The 21,484-nt window shown below is 40.5% G+C and overlaps 1 protein-coding gene across 10 annotated transcripts in view; it reads right to left on the bottom strand.

Annotated features, from left to right (window-relative positions):
- pde4cb (phosphodiesterase 4C, cAMP-specific b) overlaps window positions 1-21,484 on the bottom strand; it is an 87,014-nt gene that overhangs the window by 21,729 nt on the left and 43,801 nt on the right. For 3 of the 10 annotated variants that reach the window (XM_026323021.1, XM_026323023.1, XM_026323026.1), the window contains exon 1: window positions 20,477-20,989. The exons of 4 other annotated variants lie outside the window; for them this stretch is intronic. In XM_026323021.1, coding sequence (XP_026178806.1) covers window positions 20,477-20,712 — 236 coding nt within the window. In that variant the 5' untranslated portion in view covers window positions 20,713-20,989. Of the gene's footprint in view, window positions 1-10,089; window positions 10,506-15,894; window positions 16,688-20,476; window positions 20,990-21,484 lie in introns of those variants that run through there. 3 more of the 10 variants (XM_026323022.1, XM_026323031.2, XM_026323030.1) reach the window with 3 other exon arrangements.

The raw sequence follows: 21,484 nt of genomic DNA, 5'->3' as shown, positions 1-21,484 counted from the left end.
AGTGTATACGGCAAAGCAAACGTGGAGGATACATAAAATCTCAGAAAGGATAAAGTTAATAAACACAAAACCTTTACTGTCCAAATTTACAGCCCTTCAGGGAGTACAAGGCTATTGTAGGCATAGGGACAACCAGTCTGGGGCTTTTAGCGCCCATTCTAATGTTTCCAGAATGCAGCTTTTACTTCATAATACTCAGTACTATGTCTTAGCATTTTCTTGCCGAAAACTTTTTAGACCACGTCAAGTTGGAAAAATCCTATGAAACAGGTAGACCACCATGTATGCCAAAACTTACTGTTGCACCAGAGACTCTGGTATCAAATTATTCTTTCTTCAGATACTACTACTAGCATTACCTCTAAAACTGGTACTACTTGTTATACCACCATTTCTGCACCCAGGTATAACAGGCATCCACCCTTTAAACAGACACACAGGCTTCTTGTTCAGTTGCTGCATAAATAACAAGCTGACCTTGGTCTATCTCCTGCCTGCAGCATTGTTCTCCATTTCTCTGACGTAAATGACAGCTCCCTTTTCTCTCTTTAACTCTGTTTTACAAAATATTCCCACACACATACACATGCATTCCTTGACACCCACATCCTAACCTCTACTTTTCTTCCCAGGATGTTTAGTTTGCACCTAATCATCATATTGAAGAAGAGGAATGTTTTTTGGTTTTTTTTTTAGATTACGTAAAGTAAACCACAGTTTTAAAAATGGGGGTTAATGATTTTTCCATTGCATCATTGCTGAGGATAACTGTTTCTGCATTTGTCCTTGCTGGATGATGGGTGATTAGACTTAACTGGGCTTACAGCAAACAACTATTTTGATAACCGAATCACCATTTCAGGAATCTTTCAAGCAAAAATGCCAAACATTGTCTAATTCCACCTTCTCAGCTGGGAGGATTTATTTATTTCTACAGTTTGTGACCAAAACTCTTTGGGGTTTGGACTGTTCCTCAGACAAAACAAGCAATTTCAAGAGTACCAATGTTAGGAGCCATCTTCATTTAGTTGAGCCGCTCGGTATCTAAAATGGACCTTGAATCATAGACACAAAGCCTTCTCTTATTAAAAACCTTTGGCTGGAAAATGCCAAGTACAACCAGTTCCAGCTGTTTTTTTTTTTGTGCACGCCTGTTTGTGATGTGTTCCCGGGAATCAGGGCTGAGGAACTTAGGGAACTTTCTGTTATGCATGCAAGAGTGATACAGAAAACAACTGTCAAGGCCAGATGGTATTTGATGGGGATGACACAGGCCCAGGGTCAAGGGTTATCTGCACACATACTCCCTCCTGTTTTCTTTCCTTGTAGCGTGGGAATCTGCTGGGGACCTCAAACACCACACAAGGAAGGAGGTGAGAGGTGAGGAGGAGAGGAGGAGACTTTATGAATGTGTGTACATATGTGGGAGTAAATGACTGACAGAAAGCAAGATAGAGAAAAAAATGTATATTGTAATTTATGAGATTCATATTTTACATAAGAAAATGAATAAAGCCACTGAAGAGGAACCTTTTAGAGCCAGTGCCACTATGTGTTTGTGTGTGAGCTTAGGGATTAAGAAGTCTTGCCTTACACCTCAAACCTATTACACGTTTAATCTTACAATGCAAAAAAAAAAGAAAAGAAAAAAAAAAACAGCTTCCGCTCATTCATCCTGCCAAACCAACACTTCTTTACTGTCACTCATTGTGAGTGTGTGTTTATCATGCCAGTTCATACAGAGAAGAGATATTTGTGCAAATAACATTTTTAGTTTTTTTTTTTTTTTGAAAGTGAAAAGTCAGCAGCAAAGAGACTTTAAACATCCAGTGTTAGACTTGTATCATTTATTATAACATTAGAAATGCTATTGGTGATTTTCCAGTTTTGAGATCTCCAGACTTTGATTATGTTGCTTCTGGGGAAGCTATTATCTTGTTGAATTATTAGCAACACGACTTGATCATGAGCTTTTGTTCCGTTTGGCAGCAGCACTGGAAAATTCAGAGCCGATGGATGAGTTCAAACATGTCTGATGTCTACACAAATGCCATTTTAATTGGTGACAGGTAACAGCAGTTAAATGTCATGGCTTTGAAACATATATTAGATTTTAAAGGTTATGTCACACCTCAGTTCACAGAAAATTTTCACAAGATAAATGTTTACCAAGGCCAGACAATACAGCTTCATGTTTAAACTCTCTGCATTAAAGAAAAGGAAAAACTGAAAAAAGGACAGTATTACTGCACTTTCATTTTTTTCTACATGACACCAAAGCATTTCTTAAAATGCAAAGGTTTTAATGAAATACTAGCATATATTGTTTACATACTATCATCTTTAGAGTTCTTTGTACAAATGTATTTGCATTGATTCACACAAGCTTCGTGGATTAAAACACCTCCATAAAGAGTCAGTTGCCATCCACCTGCTCTGCCACTGTGGTCGCTGCCCAAACACAGCAAACACTCCAAACGTCCAACGTCAACATCTGATCTCAGAGCAGCTCATGTCTCTCTAAATATAGCCAAGGAGAGGAGAAGGTTACATCAAGCCAAGCCAGCTGCTGTGTTTATTATTTTTCGGTGTGACCTCTGACCTACTGGACTCTTGCTTTTGAAAACAGTGGACCTATGCATTGATTGCTGAAGAAAAAAATAACGTGTAGCTAAAAGTTAAAGACCTTTATCCACATGTGGGAGTTTGTCTGGCCTGTGCATGAACATCATTCTGCAATGAGGACTGCAAAAAAGTTTGTTGCACTTTTATTTTACATGTACTGTAGCTACAGAGTAGATAGATCCCAAAAGTCTAAAATGTTCCTCGCATAGAAAAAGCAAAGCTGCTCTTACGTAAAAAAAAAAAAATTATATATCAATGTCATATAAGTTTATTTGTTCTGTTAAACAACAAACTACAGTGGTCTTTTAGCAGATTGCCACTTTAAATATGAATCCCTGAAGTGGTTAAAGTTTTGGAGTTCAGGATGCTTCAAAGGTTGATTCACTCCTCTGAACGGCTATTGATTGTGCAGTCTATGTGCAGTGATTAGCTCTCCGTCCGTCCAGCCGGGCAGAAATCCATACAGTGGCTGATCAGCATTAACATCATTAGAAACTGGCTAGAGGGGTAACACACCAGGCCAGAAGCACCCCCACGCAGAATCACACAAACACACACACATGTAGTTCTATCTTTTTAAGGACACTCACTTTGTTAGGACATGATGCATTCTCTGGACTCGACCTTAACTTTAATCATCACAACTAAATGTCTAACCTCAGTCCTTACCCTAACCCAAACCTAAACTCAATTCTAGCCTTCACCCTAAAACACCTGTTAACCCAGACAAACAGGAGTCTGAAAAAGTGAGGACTAGCTAAACTTTTCTAACTTTGCCAAAATACCCTCACTCCGATAAAATGATGCTTAAAATGGTTAGAACACGAACATACACACACACACACACACACACACACACACATATACACAGGCAATGCGTGATTACAGCCCCAGCAGTAGAGTTCTAGAGTTGGCTCCATTGACCTAAAAATCGAACAACCTTACATCACACTGGTACACAAGTGAATAGGCTGGTTCAGGACACACACACACACACACACACACACACACACACACACATACGCACACAGTCTGCCCAGCAACAAGCCCTGCTGAGTGTTCTCTAATCATGTTCATATGGCACTAATTGGCGCCTTTCAGTATACAGTGATTGAGTCCAGCGGTGAGGCAGCAGTGTACCACTTCCTTCTGTAATTAGCTGAGGGCTACGCAGGAGCAGCCAATCGCATCGCTGATCAGCAGGACACGACAAGATGGAAAAAGCGGAGGAAGAGTGTTTTTCCCTTCTCTGCCTTTTTTTTGTCTTAATTGTTTTTAAGGATTTAGTTGATGTAAAGCACTGAAAACCCTACGTATTCACTATGAACAACAGTAATATTAACAAAAGTTATTAGATAAAAAAATGCAGTACAAATCTTCAAAAGTAAAATTTATTTTGCATTTAAATTATCATCATAATCATCATCATCATCAATCATCATTCACTGTAATTTAATTCAGATACTACTACTAGCATTACCTCTAAAACTGGTGCTACTTGTTATACCACTGTTTCTGCACCCGGGTATAACAGGCATCCACCCTTTAAACAGACATGCAGGCTTCTTGTTCAGTTTCAGCTTTCAGTTAAAAATCTATGTTTCAGCTGTCATTTAAATTTATTCAGTCAACGTTATTATACATTTTGATGTTTCAGCTGTTATTTGATTCCTGTCCCTGCGAACCACTGAGTTTTTAGTGATATCCCTTGTCTGATGTTATTTCACATAAAGTTGATCCCAATGAGACCCACAGAGTGAGCTTACAAACAAAAATCTGGGAAAAAGAACAATGGTATCTGATTAGTGCCCTGCTATCAGCAGATGATTTAAAGCTGCAACTGATTAGTCAATTGACAGAAAAGTTTTAAAGTCAAGTTTAATTAGTTAAACTAAAAACATCAAACATTTTCTACTTTCAGAGTGTAAATTGTAAAGCTTTAATGCTTTCCTTAGTCAAACATGACAGTAAACTGGACATCCTCCGGTTTCTGACAATTGTCAGGAAATCTGAAGGTGACACCTTTGACTCTTTCACTCCTTTATTACAGTTTTAAAATGAAACATCTGATTAATTAAGTGAATGATAGTTCAAATGATTTTTGAATATTTTACATGAAGTACTTTACATTAACATTATTTTATTACTTTACCTATTTTTGCATAAATAACCTGACATGAGATTCATAATTAGACCAGAGCTTCAACATGACCCTGAGCTTTTATTCCTCTATTTTCTCTTTTTTTTCTTTTCCTGTTTTGATTATCATTCATGTCGCTGCATAAATGGACAGCAGTATCTACACACACCATCTGCAGCATATTGCTGCACTTGTTAGGATCTCTAAAACAAATTCAAGTTTTTAAAAACGCCCTTTGGCCCCCAACCTTTCCCTACCTGGCATCCCGCTGTGTAGGCGGAGCCGTGAAGTCTGTGTAGGTGAGCAGGTTCACCTGTGACAAACTGAGCAGGAGCAGGCTGCATGTGGATGTCTTGTTTCTCCATTCGTTTGGATTACGTCAAAGTCCATCAACCACACTATTGTCTAATCCTGCAGTGGAATAATGGAACAGAGCCTCTTTGTTGACTGTTCATCTGTCCCTGAGATGTTCTTCATTCCTGGACTCACAGAGATGTCAGGATAACACTCACTCCACTATTCTAACAGTGATATTCAACACACACAGTACACACACAGTCATGCAAACACAGACACACTTGTCTGTTGACGTCAGTTGTGGTTTCATGACTGTCACCGCGATGCCGATCGACCAGCTCGCAGGCCTGCAATTATTCCCGGCCCAGCGCTCTCCTCGCTGCAGTTCAGTTTTTCCACCAAATAAGAGACTAGACCACAAAAGATGCTATGAAAGATGCTAGAAAGATACAAGACGGAAACCAGCTGGTTGAGGTTGAGGAGGCAGTAAGGTTTTTGTTGAGGTGGGGGGTTTTTTTTGTGCAGGAACGGCACGAAGTGACTCCAGAGGCCCAGAGGCTTGGAGCAGAGGCATCCTGTGGTTCAGAGAGATGAGGCCTCAATTATGACTGGTAATGATTTGGGACCAGGTCCAGTGAACAGCTACTGGCAGGTCAATACTTTCTGTCAGTCCTCAATGAGGGTCAGAAATTGAGATTCCTGTAAAATGTATCTGCTGTGACTCACTGAATGATGCTGACGTAAAGTCTATAACAGCTAGATGTCAGTTATGTATAATCTCTCGTACAAACATGTATAATTACAACACATTCAAATGACGAGAGAGGTAAAGTGGAGTGGTCTAAGACACTTAGATGCAACAGCTGTGAGGAACACTTCATCTCTGAAATGACAAGGACCGCAGACTAGAGGCTGAATGAACAGCGGAAACATATACAATCAGCTGTATGAACAGAAGAAGAAAAGCAGTTAAAGCCAAAGTCACTGACGGCCCAGGAAAGATCGATGTCTACGTACACATTTTTCAGCAGAGACCATGTTTCAACAGACACACAGGTTTTGACCACCTGCTTCATACTCAGGTCATAGAACAACAACTGAGCACCATCCACTGATGATGACTGGGAGCTGTGGCTGAAAGCTCCAACAAAGACTGGTAAAGACTGTTTTTTTCACCCTTGTTTAGCAAATAAATGTCAGTCAGCTAGATATTTTGTTTTACCAGCCTTTTGCCAATTAATGATCTGTCAATGTCAACTAATCTGACCTGATTTCCTCCGTTAAAATAAAGAAATATATGTTTATAATCCCAATTTGATGTCTTCAGATGTCTTATTTTGTCAGATTAATAGGCCAAATAATAATAATCTGAACTCTAAAAAGGTATAACCATCAACTTTTGCTTATAAAATGCAACCAATCCATCCATTATCTATACCTGCTTATTCCTAACCAGGATCACAGGGATCTGCTGGAGCCTATCCCAGCTCTCTTTGGGTGAAAGGCAGGGGTACACCCTGGACAGGTCACCAGTCCATCGCAGGGACACATAGAGACAAACAACCTCACACACTCACACTCAGTCCTATGTGTGGACTGTGGGAGGAAACCAGAGTACCTGGAGAAAACCCACACAAGTACAGGGAGAACATGCAAACTCCACACAGAAAGGTCCCTGACAGGTTGCGAACCCAGGCCCTTCTTGCTGTGAGGCAACAGTGCTAACCACTCATCCACCGTGCTGCCCCAAAATGCAACCCCTCCATTCAATTAAACAACTGATTGCTGCAGCTCTGACTGATTTATTTCACAGAGACCATACAGATAAACATTGTTACATAAGTAATTCAAAGATGTATATAAAGTATGTCATCTAGCTAATGCTAAATTACAGTCCCCCTCATCTGACTTACTGACACAGCTGCAGAAAATAGCTTTAACTAAGATCTGAGGTTAAAAAGAACTTTTTTGTTGCAGATTTGTTGCAGTCAGTGTATCTGTTATACATTAAATACTTATTGATATAGCAATAAAAATGAAACATCTCTGACAAGACAGCGAATTTGAGGGACTGAATTCAAAAATTTATCAACAACTTGAATACAACGAAATCAGAAATCCAACGTACTGGCTGACGTCTTACAGCTACATGACTAAACACTATCTGCCAAAGCTCCGTGAGAAACGGCAATTTAAAAAATGAAGCTGTGGTTTGGTGAATTTACAAAACATGAGTTAAGATTAAGAAAACGTGTCACTTCACAGAAGCAGTGGTGAGCAAGAGGCTGCAGACACAAGACATTTCACCATCACTGTCACCAACATGTCTCTGACCTCAGCACCACAGTCCTGTCTGCAATCACAGTCATGAAACATCGCAGCAGATGTATGACTTTTTCATTGATACGAATCTGTACATGAAAACACTTGTTATTACAAGGTTGATGAGCTCCACCTCTCAATGAGCTGGTGAGAAGTGAGTCAGTGTATCTGACAGCGGGGATCTCTGCTGGGAGGCAAAACTGGTGAGTAAATCAGAGTCATCTGCCGAAAAGAGTAAGAATGGACAGTACAAAGACAAGGGTGACGTGAATTGTGGGAAGATCTGATGTGGAGTTCTTTTCTACTTTATAAATTGAATTTGAAATGGAAAACCAAAAATTTAATGTTGTCACAAAGCAATTCATTTCCCAGTGTTTGAAACATTGGTGGAGCTGAAAAAAATGAATAGACTAGCTGACAGATGTGTAAATTAGCTGGATTTGATAACTGATGAATTGTTTGATAGATACAATTATCAGTTATCTATGTTATTATAAGGTCAGACAAGATGTCACTTTGGGCTTTGAAAGATTGTGAAAGAAAGAGGCTGGGTAGCATGAGATAACTGATCTGTGAAGACATAAATATGTAAGTAAGTACATAGGAAGGAGCTGAATCAAACATACGCAGCAAACTCCTAAAAAACCCAAACCTAAAACAGATGCCGCACAGATGTACAAGAATCCCTCTTGGCCAAAACTAACTGTAAAACCCCTAATTTTACACGATACAGAAATGACGAGGGAAGCAATATGTTTCCGTTTAGGAATTAATGTGAAACAACACAGGGTGTGAGGTTAAAAGAATCTGGACGATTATAGTGTGCACTCTGCTTTTCTCCGCTGCATTTTGCCTGTTATTACACACACGTGTGGCCTATAAATACATCCCACTCAGCGTTCATTAGCAATCTCCCTTTGAAGGACTTTTATTGGTGGGTTGACATTATAAAGACTCTTTGATCCCCTCTCCTAACCCAGCAAAGCTGATGTGGTCATGACTTTCTGAAAGGCCGCCTGAAAAATGAGCCCTGTGTGACTTTTCAGGCAGCAGCTGCTTTCGCATACACACACTGGTTGTTAATGAAATGTGAGCGTGTGTGTAGTAATGCCTCAAGGTGGGTAAACTACGGTATCATCATATCCTTTAAGGAAAACTAAAGCCTCAAAAATGGTCATCGAGCTAAACCTACGCCTCTCCAGCAAAGCCTGAACATTCTCACCTTCACAAAGGGAGGATTTATTGCAGGGCTGGTGTATTAGGCTGTGTTTGCTTTGAGAGGTGCAAACACCTGTGCACCCACAGTAATAAACTGCCAACTGTGCATATATATTGTATCACAAATGAATGTTTCAATGAAACAACGATAAAATTTAAACTACTACCCTCATTCATTATTAGTGTTTAATAATACCGTACACCTGTCTTCCCCTTTAAAAAAAAATGTGAATATCTACCACTTTACTGGTACATTCATCTCATTTCCATTATCATACAATATTTCCCATTATTCTTAAAACTTTTTGTCTTTTCTTTTTTTTGTCTGTGTGAAAAAAAAAAAAATATTCCCCCTGTCCCTCCATAAATATAATTTCAACACTGCACCTGGCACTAAGGGCCATCCATAACACTGAACTACAGAGAACTAGTTTCAGTTAAAATAATAAATGTGATTCACCTCTGTTACTCTCTTGGATAGGAAAATGTAGTTTAAAAATTGATCCTGGTTAGTGTTAGTGTAGTCTGTGTGCGTAGTGTCAGTGATAGTAAAAGAATAAATATTCCAGTGGGTTTTACTACAAATTATTCAGGTTTTTTTTTTTTTTTTGGTTATATAAACACTATAAAACTATAAAACGCATTAAAAAGATTCAGAAGTTATTGAGTCAGAGCTTCCTCTAGGACCACATCAGTCTGACTCACCCTTAAAATAATAAAACAGCACTTAGAAACCAAACTCAGTCATTTGTTCAGTCTGAGCTCAACTGTGCTGTCTGACTGCATTATTTCTTCAGGGGGGAACCCGGCAGACAGATGATCCTGGTACTGGTGGTTATGTCATGACATCCTTAATTAAAAGACTGAGCTTTGAGAAGTAAAGAGCAAAGGTTTCATGAAAGTCGCAGTTTATGTGTACTTCTGGAAGTACATGAGGCGTAATGTTCTCTATGATCTCAGTCGGTCCTGGATGAAAACTCACATTTAGCAACGCAAAAAATAATCCTGTATGCCTGAGACAGAGTTATATCTGGGGAATATGACTTCTGCAGGGAAAAAATGTATGTATATTTAAAAAAGCTCAAAGAAAAGCATTACTGAGTCACTAACAATGACTTGTGGAAGATTAATGACTAACAGCAGCATCTTAGAGACACAAGGTCACTACAAATGTTACACGCAGCAACATCAAACACCTCATTGGGAATATTAGAGAAATATTTTTACTGGTTAAAATATCAAAAATCCCAATAATCTCTCCAGCTGCAACTGGAATGAGAGTCACTATAGAAGAAAAGGATTAATTATTATAAAACACAATGACTCACTATTCATCATTAATATTACTGGAAAGTTGTAAAAATGTTATTATAACTTATGAAAGTGCACTTCAGCTGAAGAAACTTCTTTTTTTTAAAAAAGGGGGGATAGATGTAAGGGTCTAGGGTTGTGGAACAACATCTGGATTGAAACCACATCTGGCCTACCGCCTGCGTTTCTGCACGATGTCAATGGGCCGGTTGACGGCGCACGGCGAGCCGTAGATGTTCCCGTTCCGGACTTTGAAGTAGCGATCCTGGACCGAGGGGGCCAGGTACACACAGTTAGTCGGTAAACTCATGTTTGCCGTTGTTTTTTACTCCCTTCCGCTTTGTTCTCCACTGATCTTCCTCCTCCTCCGGGCAGTCTCTCCGCTCCTTTCACACCGCACCAGGTTTCCAATGACGCGCAGACAGACGGAGGAAAACCCTCCTCGGTGCGTTTCAGCTGCATGCCTCCAGTCCGAAACGAGAGGAGTTAGAAGAAGGCGAGGAGGATGAAAAGCAACGTGGGGGTTTAAAGAGTCATTTGCTGCTGTTTCACGCGGTTTGGAGAGCTGTGCCTGAGCAGAGCGCGAAGCGGCGGGTTTCCAATCCAAATTGAGGAGTTCCGAGCTGAAATCTCCCTCTTCTCTGGGGATACACTCCTCCCTCCCTGCCCCTGTGTGTCTCCTCCTTCCAGCACAAAACTACCCAGGGTTTTGAAAAGGCATTAACTACGTGCATATGTCTGCACTGTGCACCATATATGTCTCTGTGTAGACCCATTTCTGTGGTTGTGTGGACACGTTTCCACATTTAAGTGTTTTTTTTTTCCTGAATATTCAGACTTAGCTTTAGGTTTAAGGTTTAAACTAGGTTTAGGTTTGGGTTAGAGGTTTGAGTTTAGCATTGAATTGTGATTGTTAAGGTTAGGGTAAGGGTCTAAGGAATGCATCATGTCAATGAGTGTCCTCACAACTATAGTAAGAAATGCTTGTGTGTCTGTATATGTGTAAGAAACAGACACAGACACAGGGAGTCAGTGGTTGCTATAGTGGGATTACAGCCAGTGTGTGTGTGTGTGTGCAGTAATGTTGTATTTTGTACAGTGGTTTCAAACTAAAATTTGTCCACACGGCCACAGGAAGACACGCACACACACACACACACACACACACACACACACACACACACACACACACACACTGTCTGAACAGAGCCACCGTATTTTCCCAGAATAAAAAACTGAAACCACCTCTTTAACATCCTTCACTACAATGCAACCCTGTGGCACTGCTTCATTTTATACAATTAAATTAGAGCAGAAACGTATCATGCACTCATTCACCCATCCTGTGAGCTTCTAAACATGTTTTTATTGTGTTCTCTGACTACAAACCGATTGTTTTCTCTCTTAAATTGTCAGCACTTACGTTTACAGAACATGTTTCAGCTATAACATCAGCTGTAATTTCGTAATTCCCAGTCTGAGCTGCAACCTGTAACTCCAGCGGAGGAGCACCAGTCAGTCTCACCACAGGGAGCGTTGGACTATCTGGACCCGCTGATGTCACCAACCGGCCGGCTCGCTGATGTCAACATCACAGACAAATATTTGTCTTTTGAGACACGGGGCAGGCGGTCGAGTCGGACGTGTTGGCAGGCACGTGCAAGTGTAGTGCAGTGGGCTGTAAAACCTCAGGTATTTAAAAAACAGGAGTTGACTGAGGACCAACCAGATGTGTTGAGGGTGCAAAGGCAGAATCAGATGTTTTAGCATGATTTTCATTTTTTTTCCACAAAATTTTAACAGGTGGTCAGGTTCATTTGAAGCTGCTTCCTGCTTTCTTTCCCCGTTCTGCCTCTCAGCCTTGATTTAGGCCAATAAAGGTATTTTAATGTAGACCTCACCCCACATAGTCACTGCTACAGTTAAATTACCTTTTCATTTAATTGCAACACTAAATATGTCTTACATTTTACTTAATTTAGGCATTTAGCATGCAACCCTTCTGCAGACATGCCTCAGTTTCATTTAAAGTGCTAAATGCCGTTACAATCTGTTATTATTATCTTGAGTTTTATACCAGCTGGGCAACATCAGTTAGTACCAGATACTGGCTCACGTTATTTACTTTCCACCCTGAGTGAGGCTAAGTGTTCAGACCTGAGACTATACTGACGACTCAGTTGTTCAGAAATGTAAAAAAAAAAAATTCAAGGCCATCAGGCAAAGATTCCTCTGCATTTGTGGAGACAACAGAAGTTCAGGCCATCTTAAACTAAATCAGCCCTTGTTATGTCACAGACTATTTAAAATATTATCCTGAACTGTTCCTTTCTTCTACCTTTGTGAGTAACGAGCTGGTGCCCCGTTCAGGTAGTATGTCCACAATCAACATGTTGACCTGAGCTTCCTTTGCAGCACCTTGGCATTAGGTTGTGTATGTACAGTATGTACAAAGCATGCAGATCTTAAAAGTCTCCTGTCTGGCAATGCCCTCAACACCTGTATGCCTGTCCTGCTGGGTGCACAAGTTGATGATGGTCCATAATCTGAGCGAGACACACACACACACACACACACACACACACACACACAGATGACTATACAAGTACACACACACACACGTGTCTGTTATGCTTTTCAACTTCTGCCCTTTCACCCACTCTTTCTTTGTGGCCATTTTAACACAGGGAAACACTGCAGACTATTAGCTAGGACTACAGTAGATTCCTGTTATATTTAGACACTTTGAGTTTTATCCTCGTAGTTAAACTATGGTCAACCCCTTATTCCTCCCACCAATGCTCTCCTCCCTTCTTCTGCAATGTGGTTGTGAAACATGTTGGACCTCGAAACAGATGCCGGGGGCGGAGGTTCCCTGAGAATGAGGTGTTTGTGAGGCCGCTGTGTAACAAAATCCACCAGCCAAATGACTTCTACAGCCCAGCTGGCTGCTGGCTCCTGTGACATTAGCTCTGGTAATGAGAATTGCTGATCAAATGAAAGACGTTCACAGAAAATCTCACAGGAACATTTATATTGTTCCGTGGTTCATTAACTATATGCTTTTTAAACTAATTCGTGTAAGTGTTCACTGTTCATTCACTGAAAGCTTCTGTTACAGCTTCTTGCTGAACCTAAACAGTCAAATGAAGCAACAGAGCTTCAGACTCCAGGCTTCAAAGGTCTAATACTGTAAATCTCCCTTTTTGAAAACAGGAAGCTCATTTTATAGTTAGACAAGTTTAGATGTTTTTCTCAGTGGTTCACCAATTAAGTGAATCTGACTTTTCCATTTGGGACTTGGATCATGTTCACAGGCAGGGCTTGTGTTTAAGTGCTTAAGTCTCAGCATGCACTGGCTACGGCTATGAGATCTGTAGTTATTTTCAACAGACAGCCATATTCATAGAGTATTTCTTTCCTCCTGCAGGACTGTAGTCACGCTTTCTCTCCTTTGCCTCCCACAAAACACACTACCTGAAGCAAAGGGTGAGCAGTTCCTTCAAACGGTAGAGTCTGTTCAGTTTCTTAATTTTTGGCTTTAATCTTTATTTGTCTAAGATAAGTTGACCAGGTACATTTCCAACAGCACTTTTATTGAGAGAGAGAGAGAGAGAGAGTCAGAAGCTTAAAAGAGTAAAGCTGCTGATTCAGTCTGCTGAAGTTGAGCTGACTGCCAGCAGAGGGCGCTCTGTGCCTAGGCACCAACAGGGCAAAGCACTTGCTACCACAGTTAATAAAACTGGCTCAGTATCTAGACAATGCATATTTTCTTGTCTGATATTTAAGCTGAAAAGACGTTAAAGGAAAAATCAGCAAGGGATATTGGGAACATTTGCAACATTTAGGTTGTAAAATAAAATAAAATAAAATAAAAGCAACAGACAACAGCGATTCTTTTTGAGTATTAAAGTACTAATTCAGTATTTTACACAATATCAACTTGAAGATCAAAACTCACTCAATTCAAGTTTGTTCTACGGCTGGAAAAATAAAACACACCTAATTTGGCAACATGGCCTCACAAGCACCTACAGCAGTTCTCTGGTGGAACAAACAATCAATATGGATTTTGGGATCTGTGTGTGTATGTGTGTGTGTGTGTGTGTGTACATGAGAAACAAGAAACACATGTCACATTCACGTGTTATGTACAGCCAGGCTAGCAGCGCTGGGAAACTATTCCAGGCTCGGGGGTTTTATTTTGGGGGTCTGTTGTGTTATTGTTGACACTTCTTATCTCTCCTGCCCTTCTTGGACTCAGCTGTGGTGGTACTGGGCCAGAAAGTCTCTTACTGGGACTGCACTGGATGATAAGCCGGGAACAGTATGAGACCGACCAGACTTCACATAGCTCTAATCTATAAATGATCTCTTTTGCACATTTTGGTCATGTGTTAGCAGAAGCATAATAATTTTTCTGTGGAAGTCTCTCTGACACGTTGCCAAATCATGATGTAGTAACATCTGCAGACTCCCTCAATTTCCCCAAAAATATTTTAAATTTAAATAAATCAACATCAACAGAGTAGTTTATCTCCTTAAACCAATATACAAAGTTGCCAGATAAGATTACATAACATTATATGATAACATTATATGACTGTCGGTGTCAGAGGGGACAGTAGAGTTTATCTGAAGCTGTGAGGTGAACGTCTTCCCTTTGCGATCAAGAGCAATGATATTTCTTTATCAGTAATAGTAACTGTTACATGGTACTGTAATTCAGAAACCTGCAGCATTAGTGGGTGCGTTGGGATGTGGGATGGGAGGCTGAGTCAACCAGTGACCTAGCAGCAGAGGGGAGAGCTGGGCAGTGCTCACTGAACCCAGCTCAGATTAATGCTTACTGGGACTGCGGACAGGAACAGGCATGAACACAGAAGCATGATTACAAACAAACCACAACCCACAAGAATGCACAGAAACACATTCAAACATGTATGCAATGGGGACATGCAATAACTGTGTATGTGCTAATAACTTTCTTCAGTGAAACACTGGTGCATCACTCGCTGTGACATCAGAAACAACAGGCGTGGCCATTGATTCACCAATGCATTATTCACAAACTGAAGTGAATGTACTTCTAGAAATGTGAACTATGCAACTGTATGTGACCATCTGCTTCAACGGGCTTGAACACAAACATCTCCATAAAGTCCTAACACTAATTGCAACACCTCCATTTTTAGTCAGCAACATGTGTGTCAGGGTGGTCATGTCGAAAAATGAGTTTTGAGTTTCAGCAAAAACAGGAAGTCTGTTGAATGCCACAAACAAACCTTGCTTCCTCTCTGAAGTCATTGGGTAAAATGCCAGAACACAGAAAAATAGTGCAGCTCAAGAGCCACCAAAATCATACACCAGCCTCATTCCTCATTGTGCTGAGTAATATGTGAAGCACCTGCTCTTTGTAAGGTTCACAGACTTACCCCGGCATTATATCTAAAATCCGGTTATGAACACTGCTACACATCAAAATAAACATCAAGATCCAAGTTGTAATTACAACAATGAAACTAAAACTTAAGTGCCTGAAAACCAATGAACCACGAACCCAACTGTAAAGTTTTTTTTTTAAAAACAAACTGCAAAATTATATAACTGCCCTGACTAGTCTGATGTTTGGAAGCGTTAAATATGTGAATCTTTTCCTTCCACAATCCATCCCAAATGACGTGAGCTTGCAGCATGGGATGCATCATCAACAAATACAGTTGGTGGAAAGTTCTCTTCATCACGATTCATTTTAAAACCAAAAAAGTATCTGACGAAACCTCAAAACCATCAGTGCGCATGTGTTATGAACACTGAAAGTCACTAAATATAGAGTGTGATCTCTTTAAAAAACATCTATATAACATCCGAAATGATCACTGTGAGCCGTGTGTAATGCTGTGCCCCACAGGAGGTGTGAACACTCCCTCTCATGAATATGAGCACTGAAAAGATGCAGGATGAATAGTTTAGGAACATACCCCAAGCACGAGTGTCTCCGACCGTGTCCGAAGCCAGTTGGCACTGTTTTCCTTGCTAATCGAAAGTCTTTGCTCATTGTCCCTTGAGTTTCTGACTCATATGAGACACGCTGGGCAGTAAAGAAAACCACCTGTACATCTGAACCAAGCTTCTTAAGAAGATTCCTCAACTTTACAACTCAGTCTGTTAATTTTTCTTCCCAGAACTAGTGGGTGGTTCTGGATTGACTCCATGAACAAACCAAAACACAGGAAGATCCCAGGTGAGAGGTAAAAACAGAACTGATGCATTCAGTTCAGGTTGGATCTGATTAATCCTCAGTGCCTCAGGATGCAGAGAAAATCGTTGAGGAATGCTGGAGAGTTCTTCCACTGAGGCTTCAGACAAGCCTCGACAGGGCTGACTGGTGTGTGATATTCAATTAGTCTCCCCAGAAAAAAAGAGCAGAAAAGGAATAGTTGTAACTGAAGACTCACAGCGCTGACAGCGTTTCCACAGTTGTCTCTCCCCTCTCACTGGTTTGTTGTTGTTAGTGCTCAAACTAATCCCAGATGTGACACTGACTACATTCCTGGAAGGCAGCACAGCTCCAAACTGTCCACGAGAAAAGAGAAGATCTAAAGAGAGGTCTAAAAACTTTTCAAACACCCTTGTTATTTTACTTCTCTCATTCTACAGGAGAAGGGGAAGAATTGAGCTGCTGCTGAAAGCAATGCTAATGCCGGGTAGCGCCAGCGAGGCTGACCTCTTACTTCAGTAGTGTGAGAGCTTGTGGAGTCCTCTGAGGTCGCTGTGGGAGCTGAGGACAGCCCACCAAAGTCAGAAGCTGTCGAGGAGTCTGTTTTTGCACAGGATATTCAAAACCAAGGTGAATATGCTGGAGTGCAATATTTTGGTATCAAATTACCGGCCTCTTTTAAGTCGTACTTTCAGAATTCTAATGTGCGCTAACCCCAAAAGTGTGAGTGCTGACCCTTTCTGAGCTTTGTCGGAATATAAAATACTCCTACATTAGACAGTTACAGAGGAACATTTTGGTGTGTTCCAACTTGTCAAAGGGAGCTCTGACTCCACTGCGTGGCTGGCGGGTGTTTTTGTCAGGGCTGGTTTGGCTCAGCCTTCACTGACACGTGAGATCAACAGGCTGTCTGACCCGACACCCTCCTTGTGCTGCCCTGCAGCTACATAATTACAGGGGGATATTGTTAGATTTGGTGCTGGGCAGGGTGGCACAGGCTGTGTGTATGTGTGTTGTAAATCACACATTTACAAAAAAAGTATACATAAGTTTCATGAGTTTTAGTGACAAAATAACAAAATCAACATAACTAATGCAAAATCTGCAAATAAAATTTACAACTGGTCTTCCTACTCTTTTACAAAGCCTAAATGAAAACCACTAATGAGGAAGTAAACCCTAACTGCTGCTTAAAGAGTCTGCCCGAATGAGGAGAGTAGATGTCTAAAATAAATTTCACAACCTTTCTACATTTATTAACTTTTCACACATTGTATCTTTATCATTTTCCCAGATGTTTCAAGGTAAAATTAACTCATGAGTGTCTTTTCTATTCTATTCTATATCTCGAGTATTGAAGTTAACTGGCATAAGAATCCTAATATACATTTGGCTATATGATGTGAACTGACGACTAATTCTTGATTAAATCAGCCACGTAAATGATTTCAGCTTCAGACAGAGGGACCCCTGTTGCATGGCAACATCCAAAGCCACAACCACTTCCCTCAGCCTTGTATGAGAAGTGCAACTAAAAAGAGGATACAAATAGATAATTATCTTCCAAATGTGGTAAAACTTGTTTGCCATGTGGTCAGTGCATGTAAGGTAGTAACACTGTTTTGAAGTAGTATGAGAATTAAAAAATAAACTGATTATAGGGCTTTATTTAACTGCATACAAATATACAATTTTAATATCTGCCCATTTAGATCCCAGCTCTGAAGTATTCCCCTGTTCCATCAAAGCCCTACAGGGAACTGAGCATCTTAATACCACATTTTACTCTTTTATTGGTTTTCTCTTTTTCATTTAAATATTTCAGCTATAAGTGTGTAATTAACTTTCTTAACTTGACTCTGCTGCTTTACTTTGCACAGTTCCATTCATTTCTGTAATGTTTAAACCACTGTTAGGTGTTACTTTGTTCCCCCATTTAGCATTTATATATATAAAAGTTAAAAAACAAATCTATAACAAACTGTAATGCAGTTGATATAATTGATATAACTACTAACTAAAGTTTTTGTTACAATGCCATAAAATATATGTTCATAGGAGAAATCAGAGTTACTGACATATCCTGGGCTTGGCTGGGCTGACGGATGGGTGAAGACATTTGGGAGGTGATGGGTGACCGTCTCCGCCTGGGAGGCTGATGACACCGAGAAGTTTAAATAATACACAAGAAGGCAGTGCAGTGACATCAGTGAAATGTGACGCTGGATGACATAAATACGCACATCATGTTTACTGTAGCAGCCTTCTCTAAATAGCTACAAGCAAACAGCCAGGCCGGCGAACACTTACAGAGCAGGGCCGACGAGAGGGGAGGGAAAGGCATCCTGAGCTTCATGTTTACCTTGCTGAAGTATATGTTTTAAAGTTGTATTAAAGAAATTAGCAGGAAGCGTGAACATCTTCAGGGGTTTTACAATCTGTGTAACATGCATTCACAGGCTACATACTCTTAATTCCTATACAGTTATTTATTTATTTATTTGTGAATAATGTGTATTTACTGAAAAAAGGTATTATATTCTTGGTAGTTTAAATTTTCCGTACAAACCGGCACATCTTATGGTTTAGCCATTTGTTCTTTCTTAACTGTCATGACTAGTATAGAGCATTAACATACTGTAGGTTATTCCTTTAGGTGAAGGATCCCTACTGATGCTACCTAAAGCTTTGCTCTATTTAGTGAACTATACAATATTGTCACTCTTCTTTACTGCACCACACGTCAGGCTGATTTTCTGGGGGAAAAAAACAACAGCTTGATTTTACTCTTTAAGACTGAAAGCTGACAGAGATTGGCAAGGGAGCTTTTCTCGTCAGAGTTTAATCAGAATTGCATTGGTTGAATGGGCATGAGCATTAACTGGATTAATGAAGAGTAATGAGAGGAAGCGAAGGTACACAAGGTGCTTCTTTGCATGCAACCAAAATAATTCTAATGGGAATGCCACAGTACATTAAATTATAAGATCAATATTCCTCTGGGTTTTTAAAGGTTCATAAAGTCTGTAACCTTGTGTGTGTGTGTGTGTGTGTGTGAGTGTGTGTGTATAAAACTGACAATAACAAAATAAAAACCACAGGAAGATAACCAACACTACTTTTGCAAACAGCTTGCAACCACAGGAAAGAGATCTCTTCAGCCTCATGGTGAGAGCATGTTAATCTTATCAAATGACTTAAGACAACGTTGCTGCAACAGCTGTGAGAAACACTCATATTTCTCAGTATTAAAGTCCCGTTTAGATGAAACACTTGGAGGAGCAGCGATTACTCAGGTCATAATGAAACACTGTGAGTGATTCTACATAAAAGACCCAAATGTTGAAGCTCACTGAATCATTTTTCTTCAAATAAACTATCACTTGCTCATAACTGACCTCTACTTGTAAACTTGTACTTTCATGACCTTGTGTTTACAGACAAGACTGAAATGTCACGGATTAAAACAGCAAGGTGATTGCAGCTTTCTCTGATTTTTTTTTTTATGTGCAGGTTATGTTTGTGTACATGGAAAATCTACTTCTTGCATCAGTACCCACCATCATTAAGACACTGCTATTCAGTACTGAAATCTATAGTACAATCTACACAAGACAGTTTAGTTCACAATAACATTTATGGTACTTGAGACAAGAAATACCAATTTTGTTATTATTGCAACTGCTGCAAATTTAATCAGTGTGATTTGTACTGACGTAAAAGAGACACATGCCGCTTGTTCTCAGTCATGAGGAAAGAATAAATAAAGGTGCAGCATTAAAAATCAACCCTGTGTTTACTGTGGTGAGGAGGACCTAACACTACAGAACTGTGTACTGTCTTGGAGAGTATCTAACTTTTCTTTATGTTCAGCGGTCCATCTGCTGCTATAGGACCCTTTCTCTTCACTACTTGACCTGTGTCTGACTAGCTGAATACAGCACTGAACACCTTAGGCACAAAACAAGACCCTCTCTTTCACTGCAAAAACAATGAGGTCCATTGAGATGACACCGGTCCCGACGTCAACAAATTCATGATTTCCCATAGTTACCTTCTCATCAGACAATGGGGCTTTTTTGCCTACTGCAAACCCATGACACACATTCTGATGACGTGAAAAAGGAGCTTCTGTGCCGAGACATGCCCCATTACCTATCAGCCCCTGAAACAAATTCATGTTGTTTGAGTTTATTAAAGTTCACAGGGGGGTCACAATGCTGAAAAGACTCTGAAGATGACCTCTGAAGCTGAACCTTCTAAATGATCTTATCCATGTAGAACAACCTTTCCGTATAAAATCCTGGCCACCATTGACAAAGGTTTCCTGTTATTTACTCTACCTGGGTGTGTGTGCCAAAGTGGAACGCCTCTGCATACTGATGCTCCGGTTCATCAGGAGCTTGCGAAATAGCAGAGGAGAGTTGCGTGGGGAGCTTTGAGGAGATTCACAGGGGGACATCCTGGGGGATCCGCTGGGTGAACCAGACGTTGATTGTGGTTTGAGCTTGTTGGGCTGAGTGCTGCTGAGGGGGAAGGAACCAGCCTCCCCAGAGCTTTCCCACAGGGCCTCGCTCATGCTTCCATGCAGGGAGGTAACAAAACCTCTGTCCTACCCTGATCTCTTTTGCAGCCCTCTCAGTCCTGGCAGGTTGTCCAGGTTGTCCATGTCAGAGCAGCAGTATTCTTCAAGGGAATTTATAAAATAACTCAAAGTCTGTCTTGTAATGATGCACTTCATACACAGAGAAACTAGTGGGAGTCTCTTAATTCTTCAGATCCACTTTGATATTACGGCTTAATAATCTTCATTACTTTTCTCCACAGAGCTGTCTACAAGCACTGTTGATAGACATGGACACTAGTGCAAGAGAGCCCTCCCCTCAGCAGTAAGCTCTGTTTACATAGCACTGAGCCCTGCCTAAATATGGCCAGGCCTGAATTATAGTGGGTCAACTATCTGTATCTAGGACTCCCTTTGCGCAGAAGTAAACTGCCAACCACCAGGCACACCAGTTTAAGTTTATTTTCTTTCTCAGTTCATCAGTGAGAAAACATTAAGCGGTAATTAGAATTCTGCCCGTGTAGACACATGCCAGAGCTGTGCTGTGTCGAGAGGCTGAAGGCTGGATAGATTTTCATCATGCTGGTCAGTGGGGCCACACTGTCTAAAAACAGAGCTTGGCTGAGATAAAAGATAACAGGAACCCTGCAAATGTCACTTAAACTCATATCTCAAGTGAATAGTGCTTTCCCAACAGAGCAGACGGGTGATGGAAAAACAAAGATCAAGCGGAGTTTCATCTCTGACCCATAGACAACCAGTGGCCCAAATCCCTTTACCCAAAACA

This window comes from Mastacembelus armatus, chromosome 4 (genome assembly GCF_900324485.2).
Source record: "Mastacembelus armatus chromosome 4, fMasArm1.2, whole genome shotgun sequence".
Lineage (NCBI taxonomy): Eukaryota > Metazoa > Chordata > Actinopteri > Synbranchiformes > Mastacembelidae > Mastacembelus > Mastacembelus armatus.
Note: the sequence above shows the minus strand (reverse complement) of the source record. Positions and strands in the feature narration are given on the sequence as shown.